The sequence below is a fragment of the Rhinolophus hipposideros genome (assembly GCF_964194185.1).
Source record: "Rhinolophus hipposideros genome assembly, chromosome: X".
Classification (NCBI taxonomy): domain Eukaryota; kingdom Metazoa; phylum Chordata; class Mammalia; order Chiroptera; family Rhinolophidae; genus Rhinolophus; species Rhinolophus hipposideros.
In genome coordinates this window covers 2,185,137-2,197,389 of record NC_138046.1, presented here as the reverse complement: position 1 = coordinate 2,197,389, position 12,253 = coordinate 2,185,137, and the positions used below count along the sequence as shown (strand labels likewise).

Here is a 12,253-nt window from a genome sequence, read left to right as displayed (position 1 = left end):
ACATCAATGAATGCTAAAAGTGGGATGAGAAATTGGATTTTAAATAGTCTCAAAGTATCACTCCACAAAAGACTTATGAATAACAAAGGGAAAATAACATGTGTTTACCATAGAGAAACCTGTAAGATCCCATTTTAATCAAGAAATCAAAGTTAGCACCACCAATAATAGAATAATGGATCCTATATGCCACTCAACTGGAAGCCATGAGGAGAACACAGAATCACTTCTGTGATTTTTCTGGCCCCAAATTCATAACCTGGTTTAATCATGAGGAAACTTTGAACAAACCCAAATTAAGCGTGGGGGAATCAGGGAGATGTTGAAGGGTACAAACGTGAAACCAGTCCTGGCCATCTAATGTACAACATTGTCAACAGAAGTCAACAGTCCTATATTATAAATTTCAACATTGCTAAGAGACTAGATCTTAGCTGTTTTCAACACAAAAAAGAAATGATAATTTGTGACCTGATAAAGGTGTTACCTAACGCTATTATAGTAATCATATTGCAATATATAAATGTATCAAACCAACACATCACACACCTCAAATTTACACGTTATATGGCCAATTTATAAGGGAATGAAACAATTTTTTAACTAAAAATAAAATTTAAGCTATGTTCTATAAAATGACTGGTCTGTAATCTTCAAAACTGCAAGATCATGAAAGTCAAGGCAAGAGTGAGGAAGTGTTACAAATTGAAAGAGACTAGAGACCAGGTGCAGTCCTAGATTGAACCCAGTTTGTATCAAGGACAATATTGGGAAACTTGAATGGGGTCTCTGGACAAAGGGTGTATAGGAGTTGTTCTTTTTTTTTTTTTATAGCCCATCGGTAGATGACTGGATTAAGAAACTCTGGTACATTTATACAATGGAGTATTACGCAGCCATAAAGAAAAATGAAATCTTACCATTTGCAACAATATGGATGGACCCAGAGAACATTATGCTATGTACAGCAGTTCTTTGAACTATTCTTGTAACATTTTTGTAAGTATGAAATTGCTTTAAAAATTTTAAAGCTGAGAAGAGTACCTAGCATATAATTGGCAATATAGCAATATTCATGGAATCCAGTTCTATATTATAACACAGAACTTAAGAGAAAAAGTAAGACCTATATCACAAGCAGGTACAATTTATGGAGCCTTGGGAACATTCTCCCTATCTCTGTTATCTCCCAAAGATATTTTTGTTATCGATTCCCTCTGTGATAGTAAACACTGAAGTAGGCACGGGCATTGAAACAAGGGAGAAAGAATGGAAAAGTAGAGAAATAAAAACTTATCAACTCTGGAATTTTGATGAGATGCAGTCTGGGACGCAGGCTTTATTTATCCTATCAAATCTCTGACACCTCCAAATCCCAATATAGAAAAATACTACGGCAGTGATCTGATTAACTGCTGTCAACCTTATCAGTAGGGAAATAAACGTTTTTTTTTTCTTTCATCTCAGAGCATGAAATATGAGGAAATATTATCAGAAAGGTTTGACAATAAAAGGGAAAGCAAAGAAAGTTAAGAAATAACCCACATTGCTTTTTAAAACACCCTTTCTAGTATAGAAGAAAGCACGCAAAATATTTCAAAGCTCGGTGCAGTGGAACTGAAAGGGTTGCAGAAAGCAGCAATAATTCTTCCTAAAACTTGATATATTTTCAAACTCTTGAAGAATAAAAGCAGAAGTTTCCCTTACCATTTTAGGGAGCCTCATCAACATATCTTTACAGCGCAATACACATACAGATGCTCTTTGAAAATCATCTTGAGCAATCGCCTGGGAAAGGAAAAAAATGTCAATAACTGGTTAAAATGAAACAAGCTATTTGTCTATAAGTCAATTTTAATGTATTTTAACTGGTGTTAAAAAGCCTTCATTTGTTTTCTAATTCTTTTTGCAACACTAGTTGGTCTAGCTAAATACAATAGCCAGGTCAAAATACAGAGAAATAAGTGACAAGAATCATGGGTAACACAGAGTTGACACTGAATGACTGGGAGTCATTTCCTTTTTCTGGAAACGCCACAAGTGATGTAGAATCCTGTGCTATTACATGATAGTATAATGCCATGTCTAGTAGACGCTTCCCCAGCTTGAAGAGCTCTTGTATTTATCTCCACATTGGAAAACAGACGTGTGTTGTCCTAAAACAGGCTCACAATAACCTCATGGTCTCAACTGCTGTGAAAAAATCTCTGCTATGAAAGGCAGTTTAGTGCACTCTGGTCTTGGATTCAGAAGAGCTCCTCTGATATTTATCATGTATAACCTTGAACCTCTGGCTGCAGTTTCCTCATCTATAAAATGAGGACACTGTCCTAGCTTATCTCTAAGAGTCCTTTCAGCTCTACCATTCTATGACTGAACACCCTCAATTGAACAAAAACAGCAATTTCACATTACGTAGGCACTTGTCAAAAAGGCTTGTTTTAGTCATTTAAGAATTTAGCTGCAAATATATGGTGATGGAAAGATAACTGACTCTGGGTGGTGAACACACAATGTGATATATAAATGATGTATTACAGAATTGTACACCTGAAATCTATATAACTTTATTAACAATTGTCACCCCAATAAAATTTAATTTTAAAAAAATAATTTAACTGACAAGGCCTATTTAAAAAAACAAACAAACAAACAAAACCATGGACATATGCAAGAAAATAATTTTATATTCCACTTTGTAAAAGAAAAATATCCCTACATTTGCTTTTTTTTTCCCTCTTCCTTATGTGGTGCCAAATATTCTTGTGCTTTAGATAAGAAAATTAATTGAGTAGAGAATAAAAATTTAAAAATATAAGAAGCCAGCTTCTCTCCAGTTTTCTCCTCTACCTGCTAAATATTAAGCTTGACATCTTACTAAGTAGATTCTCTCCTCTAAGGCTTCAATACTAGATTATGTTAAAGGAGAAAATAAATCGCAAACACAAGAGTCTCAAGAAGCCAAATTTCAATTATCTACAGATATAAAATAATATTCGTATCTATATAAATAAATGATGAATACTTGCTGATTGATTCATTATTCAAAGAGGAGAAAATCTTTTTATAAAAAAGAAATGCTGAGTGATAAACCCCATATTGGAGGATGGTGGTTTCTGTTCGTATAACACATAAAACAATATAAGCCTTTAATGCTCAAAGAATCCATGAAGTGTCTATCGATAACCCGATTTTAGACAATATCAAAGCTCTATAATTCAAACTAGTTTTGAAAATTCAGGGGCCGGCCCCGGGGCTCAGGCAATTAGAGCTCCATGCTCCTAATGCCGAAGGCTGACAGTTCGATTCCCACATGGGCCAGTGGGCTCTTAACCACAAGGTCGCCAGTTCAATTCCGAGTCCCGCAAGGGATGGTGGACTCCGCCCCCTGCAACTAAGATTGAACATGGCACCTTGAGCTGAGCTGCCTCCCAGATGGCTCAGTTGGTTGGCATGCATCCTCTCAACCACAAGGTTGCCGATTCGACTCCCACAAGGGATGGTGGGCTGTGCCCCCTGCAACTAGAAAGCGGCAACTGGGCCTGGAGCTGAGCTGCGCCCTCCACAACTAAGACTGAAAGGACAATAACCTGAAGCTGAACAGTACCCTCCACAACTAAGATTGAAAGGACAACAACTTGACTTGGAAAAAAGGCCTGGAAGTACACTGTTCCCCAATAAAGTCCTGTTCCCCTTCCCCCCTAAAAAAATTGAAAATAGCTAAAAACAGACTTAAAAAATAAAATAAAATACCTTGGGATAAGTTTAACCAAAAAGGTAAAACACCCATACACTGCAAACTACATGACATTGTTGAAAAAAATTGAAGAAGACACAAAGAAATGGAAAGATAGTCAATTTCATCCTTTACAAAACAAGAAGGAATTAAACAAAACCTATATAAATGGAAAGCCATCCCATATTCATAGATCAGAATACTTAATATTCCCGAGATGGAAATATTCTTCAAATTGACCAGATTCAATGCTATCTCTATGAAAATCCCAGCTGGCTTCTTTACATAAGTGGAAAAGCTTATCCTAAAATGCATATGGAAATGCAAGAGACCCAGAATAGTCAAAATAATCATGAAAAATAACTAAGTTGGAGGAATCACACTTTCTGATTTCCAAAACTTTACTCCACAGCTACTGTTATCAAGACAGAGTAATATTGGCATAAGGACAAATATATGGATGAATGGAATAGAATCAAGAGTATAGAAATAAAGTCACACATATATGATCAACTGATTTTCGACAAGGGTGCCAAGACCATTCAATGGGGAAAGAATAGTCTTTTCAACAAATGGTGTTAGGACAAATGGATATTCACAGGCAAAAGAATGAAGATGTACACCCACCTCACACCATAACCGAAAATTAATTTGAATCAGATCATAGATATAAATATAAGTGCTAAAACTGTAAAACTCTTAGATATGGAGAAACTGGAGCCTTCATACACTACTGGTAGAAGTCTAAAATGGTACAGCCACTGTGGAAAACGGTCCAGCAGTTTCACAAAAAGTTAAATATAGAGTTACCATGTTATTCAGCAATTCTACTCTGAGTTGTACGTCCAAGAGAAATAAAAACATGTCCACAAAAAAACATGTACATGAATATTCACAGTAGAATTATTCAAAATATCCCCAAATTGAAAACAACTCAAATATCCATGAATATACGAATGGATAAACAAATGTAGTCTATCCATACATGGAATATTATTTGGCCATAGAAAGGAATGAAGTACTGATACATGCTACTCCGTGGATTAACCTTGAAAACATGCTAGTGAAAGACACTAATCACACACACGTATTTATTGTTATGATTTCATTTATATGAAATGTCCATAATAGGTAAACCTATACAGATAGCAAGCAGATTAGTGGTTGACAGGGCTAGGGTCGGGAGGAATGGGGAGTGACTGGTAATGGGTAGGGGGTTTCTTCTTGGGGTGATGAAAATATTTTAAACTTAGATGGTGGCAAAGATTGCACAATTCTTGAATATACTAAAGCCATTGAGCTGTACATTTTACATGTGTGAATTTTATAGTATATGAATTATATCTCAATAAGTATGTTAAAAATAGAAGTAAGAGGATTATACTAAATGTTTAAGGTCTTTCATTTCTAGAATTACATAATTACAGAACACAAACTCATCACAGCTTACATTTTATCAACTCAAAATGCACACCTAACTGTACAGTGATAAACGAAGGAACCTCAAAAGCCAAACAGAGGTAAAGTACAACTTTGAACACTGATAGCGGCAGACTTTTAGAAAACATCAGCGAAAAACTCAGAACAATTGCAAATGAGAAGGCTCATTTCAGACAAATATTTTAGGCAGACGGTGACTATAAGCGAGTGACAAACAGAGACAGATGTTTCAAGTAGAGGCTACTGCCATAGATAAGTGATAAACATTACATGCAGTGTTAAAACGATATTTAGTTATATATCAGTTTTTCCAATCTCACCCACCCCCACACAGATACCAATCACTATCAATAATGTTACCTTCAATATGAAACGGAGATAAAAAGGGTCAAATAACATCTTCTAAAATGCCAGTGACACCTGACCTTCTTCTAATAGGTTACATCTCATCACTTTTGCATATATACGTACAAAATGCCTTGCTCTGAGGCCCTGGTGACTATGATACCTACTGACTCTGCTTGGTACGAAAGCACTTTGAAAACGTCTCTCTCCACAGCAATCTTCTGCATAGTCAGGTGGGCCTCAGTGGAGCTCTTCTGCATTATAATGTTATATAATTGCTCCAGACCCTGGAAAATAAAACAACACCACGATAAAATAATAAAAATCACTGCAACTATTACTAATAATTGCCACGACTAAAAATAAGTGGTAACTTACAGCCATGGTAGCTTGAAAAAATTCATCAGCTGCCAGAGGATTTCCAACATCCACCCATCCTTTTCCTGTTTTCATATTCATCTGGAAGAGAGAAATTAGAAAACAATGTTTTTTTAAACTTCTATTTATTTTTTTAAGCGTGTTTTTCCAGGACCCATCAGCTCCAAGTCAAGTAGTTATCTCAATCTACTTGTGGAGGGCGTAGCTCACAGTGGCCCACGTGGGGATCGAACCGGCAACCTTGGTGTTATGAGCATTGCGCTCTAGCCAACTAAGCCAACCGGCTGTCCCTAGAAAATAATTTGTTTTAAAAAAATCACACCTCCTCCAAACTGGTTGAGGAGAGTACTGGGGAAAATATCTAATTTTCTGTCCATATTCAGTAGTGTAATCCACAGAAAACAAAAATGTAGCAGTCAGCATTTATTACAGTTCTGTGTTCTGCTTTGAACTCTGTAAGAGAAATAGTCTCAAGAAAAGCTAGAATAAAAAATAAATAGACTTGAGAACACATTTTCTAAGGAAATATTAAAAGACAACATTGGGATAATTTAGATAGGAAGATAAAGTTTTGAAAAATTAATGCTGCACATACTTGAAATATGTTAAGTATTAAACTATAAGTCAACACATGTGGGTTCTAGTTTTTAATTGTATCTCTAATAAAATTTTTATTAATCCAACAAATGTTCATTAAGTGTCCTTTATATGCCAGGAACCCTGAAGGAACTCACAGTATCACAACTGACAGACATCCAAATAAATAGCTGACATGTACCATGCACAAATGCTATGGAAGCAAACAAAGACTGAGTGAAGATGGAGGCAAGATGGAGGACAGAGCACACACTAATGCCACCCTTTCTACAGTCAATCCCTAGAAATTGTATGCATATATTTACATATGTAATTTTACATACTATACATTTTATGATAAATTTTTATACAGTATATAAACATGTCATAAATTATACTATAAATTTTATATACTACAAATCCCTAGACAGGACATATGTGATATCACATATACATTATAATATGTATACCACATATTTTACATACATATGTGATTTTTAGGGATTTATATATATTCTCTATAAATAAGGGAAAATACATACGTATTTTTCTTATTCAATAAGAGTCCTGGAAAATAAGGGGCATTTTCAGTAGACCTGAATGAATGAGAAACTTCTGAAAAATATACAGCAAATGGGATGAAGCTAAAACTCACTCACATACCAAAATTCACAAAAATGCAAAATGTGGAAATATTCTGGATGTGAACAGTAGGAGTATCAAGCAGCTCACTTCCCCACAAGAGGTATCTTCTCTCCTTCCCAGGGGGGAACAGTGAGTACAATCACTTAGGCTGGAGAAAAATAGAGTTCCAGGTGGCTAACAACCCAGGTCAATGCAAAACATCCAGTCACACCTCTCTCCATCAGTAACTGGATTCAGATTATAGTAACTTGTATGACACAATATTTGCAGAAAGCTACCAAGGAATTGAGTGAAACCAATACTACGAAAGGACATCATACTCAACAAACAGAAGAATACCTGAGGAAATAAAATTAAGAGAGCAAGCATATGGAAACATAAAGAGAAATATCATTATTATCCACAGAATTAAACAGTAGTCACAATCAATAAAATGTTCCTTTTACTTTTCATTCTTCGAAGTCAACAAAGCCAAAGATGCAAGTGTTAGAGGTGACAGAAGTTGGAAGGTTAAAGGCAAGGAAAAGTAGAGAGAATGGTAAAGATACTAATACGTCAGAGTGGAAAGTAAAGACACACTCTCCACAATGGATGGGAAAGGAAATAAAAACTTAAAATATGTTATTTAAAGTTTCAAAAAGTAGCCATCAGATAAATTAAAAATAGTATAATTTAACTAGCAAAAACAAAAGAGGAGAGTGAGGGGTAATATAAGAAAATGAGATAAATCTTCATCTTCCATAGCATAAAAAATAGACCATATAAGCTGATGAAACAAGATTTGAGAGTGATTTAACCTCCATGATGACCCCACCCCTTGAGCACACCTCTTGGGCTCTCCCCTTAAAGTTACAGTAAGTCGGACAACTATAATTCAACAAAGGATTCCCTGCTAAACACACAAACACATCGGAGGGATCCACACATTGAGATATGTGAAGGCGGGCCTTTCAGAATGAGCAGAGGAGGCAGGACGAGTGGAAGGACAGAGATGGGAGCTGCATGTACAGTCCAGTGCTAACTATGGCCCCAGCTGACATGGTTGTGGAAGTGTTGTGTTGCAGCCTATGCTGAGAATCACAAAGGTCCATAATGGCAGAACTAGAACCCAGCCTCAGTGGCCAGCACCTATCACAGCTAAACCCAGTAACGGGGCAGAGAAGCAGCACAGAGGTGTAGCGGCCACGATCTAGCAGCCTCCCATTACCAAAGAAAAAACAAAGCTGCAAAAATTCAATACCTGAAACACTCAATAAATGAGATGAAGAATGAATTAGAGAGCAAGAGAAATACAGAAGACCAGATGAAAGAGAGAATCAGTGATCTTGAAGACAGAAATAACTGAGGTGGAAGAAGAACGAACTGAAACTTTTTTCAAAAAATGGAAGAACTCTCTGAGAACTATCTGACTCCATTACAAAGGAAAATATAAGAATAATGAGTATTCCAGAGGAGAAGAGAAGCAGAATGAGGAGAAGTGAACTGAGAGCCTATTCAAACCAATCAATGAGAACTTCCCAAACCTAGAGGAAGAACTGAACCCTCAAATTCAAGAAGCTAACAGAATACCTAATTATCTCAATGCAGAAGGACCTTCTCCAAGACACATTATATTAAAACTGTCAAAAGTAAATGACAAAGAAAAACATCTCAAGGCACCAAAAAAAAAAAAAATCTGTAACCTATCAAAGAAATCCCATTAGTTTATCATTGTATTTCTCAGCAGAAACTTTACAAGCTAGGAAAAAGTGGAATCAAATATTTGAATTACTGAAAGAGAAAAATCACCAGCCAAGAATATGTCCAGCAAAGTTATCCTTTAGACATGAAACGGAAATAAAGACTTTTCCAGATAATCAAAAGCTGAGGGAATATACAAGACCCACATTACAAGAAATGTTGAACGGAGCTCTTCTACCTGAAACAAAAATATGAAAGGATACAAAACTGTGACTGAGATGACAAACAGACAAAAGCAGGAAATGGCAACTTTATTTCAGAATAGGGTATTAAACAATTAAAACATAAAGGGTAAAGGAGGAAAAGCATTTTTAAAAAGACTATAGCTTCTGCAATTTGGAAACAAACACATAGCATAATAAGGGATAATTTATGACAAAGAAAATATAAAAGGGGAGAGGGAAAAGGACTGAACTTGTACAGGTGAATGAAGTTAAGATGCAAACATAAGAAAAAGGACTACAGTATGTATGAAACCTTTTTATATAAACCTGATGATAACCACAAAACAAAAATCTAGAACTGAGATACATAATGAGGAAAGAGGAAACAGAGAAAAAAATCATAGAAAACCACCAAACTAAAATAGCGGACAGAAGGAAGGAGAACTGACTCTGGGTGGTAAACACACAATGTGATAAATACAGATGATTTATTACAGAATTGTACACTTGAAACCTATGTAACTTTACTAAAAATTGTCACACCAATAAATTTTAATTTTACAAAAATGTTTTAAAAATGAAAAAGAAAAATAGCAGGCAGAAACACAAGGGAAAAGTAACATTGGAGATACAGAACAACCAGAAAACAATAGGTAAAATGTCTATAGTAAGTACTCTTATATCAATAATCACCCTAAATGTAACTGGAATGACCTCACCAATCAAAAGGCACAGAGTAGTGGGATAGATTAAAAAAACAGACCTTACTATACGTTGCCTTCAGGACGTGCATGTCAGCTACAAAGACAAACATAGGCTCAAAGTGAAGGGGTGGAAGATGATACTCCAATCAAATGGCATCGAGAGAAAAGTGGGTATAGCTGTACGTGTATCAGACAAAATAGAGATCAAGATAAAAAAGGTAACAAGAGACAAAGGTGGACATTTTAATACATATATATACACACACACACACATACACAGGATGCCAAAAAATATATACACATTTTAAGAAAGGAAAACTGTATTAAAATTGTAATACTCAATATATACCAATACCAAAAGATGAATACAAGTCACGTTTGACTTCTGCAATGACAAGAGGTGCTCAAAGTGGTTCCCATCAGTGTCCACACTTCTGATTATGGTGAACTACTGCTTGAGCAACGCTGACCTAAGTGTCCACTTGTATACATTTTTTTGGCACCCTCAGAATATATGAACCCAACCTGGAAGCAATATATATAAAGCAATTACTAACAGATCTAAATGAAGAAGCTGAGAAAAATACAGCTATAGTAGGGGACCTGACTACCCCATAGATCATCGAAACAGAAAGTCATTTTAAAAAATATCAGCCTTAAACGACACATTAGACCACATGGATATATACTATCTTTATATAGCTCTCCAACCCAAAATGACAGAATATACCTTCTTCTCAAGTGCACAAGGAACATTCTCAAGCATGGATCACATTTTAGGACACAAAACTAGTCTCAAAAAATTTGAGACTGAAATCATACCAAGTGTATTTTCCAACCACAGTATGAAACTGGAAATTAATTATAAGAAGAAAGCTGGAAAAACCACAAATATGTGGAGTTAAACAACATGCTACTGAACAACTATTGTGTCAAAGAAGAAATGAAAGGGATCAATCAAAAGATAGACAAATGAAAATGAAAACACAACATATCAAAATTTGGGGGGTGCAACAAAAGCTGTATTAAGAGGAAAGTTTATAGCATTAAAGGTCTATCTCAAGCAACAATAAAAATATCACATAAACAATCTAATATTACACCTTAAAGAACTAGAAAAAGAAGAATGAACAAAGCCCAAAGTCAGTAGAAGTAAGGAAATAATAAAATTAGAGCAGAATGAAATGAAGAACAAAAAAGATAATGGAAAAAGTTAATGAAACAAAGAGCTGGTCCTTTGAAAAGATAATTAAATTGAGAAACCTCTGGCTAGACTCACTAAAGAAAAAAAATGACAAGACTCAAATAAATAAAATCAGAAATAAAGGAGAAGTTACAACAGACAGCACAGAAATACAAAGGATTATGCAAAAATCCTATGAAAGGCAATATGCTACCAAATTCAATAATCTGTAAGAAATGGACAACTACTTAGAAATGTATAACCTTCCTAGGCTGAATCATGAAGAAGTAGAACAGAAAACCTAAATAGACCAATTAATAGTAATGAAACTGAAACAGTAATCAAAAACCTCCACAAAACACAAAAGTCCAAGACCAGATGCCTTCATTAGTGAATTCTACCAGTCAAAGAAGATTTAATACCTATCCTTCTCAAAGTCTTTTAAACATTGAAGAGACAATACTTCCTAATTCATTTTACAAGGCTGACATTACCTTGATATCAAAACCAGGCAAGAACAACACATACAAAAAACTACACACCAGTGGCTCTGATAAATATAGATGCAAAATAAATGTAGATGTAAAAATCCTGTACAAAATGCTAGTAAATCAAACACAACAATACATTAAGAAAATAATATATCACAATAAAGTGGAGTTCATCCCAGGGACAGGAAGATGGTTCAACATATGCAAATCGATCAATGTCATACACCACATTAACCAATAAAAGATAAAAATCATATGATCATGTAAATAGGTGCAGAAAAAGGATATTATATATTTGGCAATATACAATATCCTTTCATGATAAAAAACATTCAACAAATTGGTTATAGAAGGAACATACCTCAACATAATAAAGGTTGTATATGACAAAACCTCAGCTAAAACCATACTGAATGGTAAAAAACTGAAAGCTTTTCCCCTAAGATCAGGAATGAATCAAGGATGTCTACTCTTGCCACTGTTAAACACACAGAACTGGAAGTTCTATCCAGAGGAATCAGGCAGGAGAAAAGAAGTAAAAGGCTTTCAGATTGGTAAGGAAAAAGTAAAACTGTCACTATTTGCAGATGACATGATTCTATATATAGAAAACCCTAAAGACTCCACCAAAAGACTATTAGAAATAATAAACAAATACAGTATAGCTGCAGGATACAAATTCAATATACAAAAATCCATTGGGCTCTTATATACTAACAATGAAATGTCATTAAAACGAAATTTAAAGACCAGAAAAAGAAATCCAATTTAAAATTGCAACAAAAAGAATAAAATACCTAGGAATAAACTTAAAGGATGTGAAGGACCTATATACTGAAAACTGCAAGACA

At 35.0% G+C, this 12,253-nt stretch overlaps 1 protein-coding gene across 1 annotated transcript in view; it reads right to left on the bottom strand.

Annotated features, from left to right (window-relative positions):
* The window catches only part of TEX11 (testis expressed 11), a gene marked incomplete at both ends in the record, with an annotated part of 146,162 nt that overhangs the window by 115,034 nt on the left and 18,875 nt on the right, over positions 1 to 12,253 (bottom strand). The window contains 3 exons of the mRNA XM_081042256.1: positions 1,708 to 1,788; positions 5,689 to 5,808; positions 5,900 to 5,980. Coding sequence (XP_080898382.1) covers positions 1,708 to 1,788; positions 5,689 to 5,808; positions 5,900 to 5,980 — 282 coding nt within the window. The remainder of the gene's footprint in view (positions 1 to 1,707; positions 1,789 to 5,688; positions 5,809 to 5,899; positions 5,981 to 12,253) is intronic.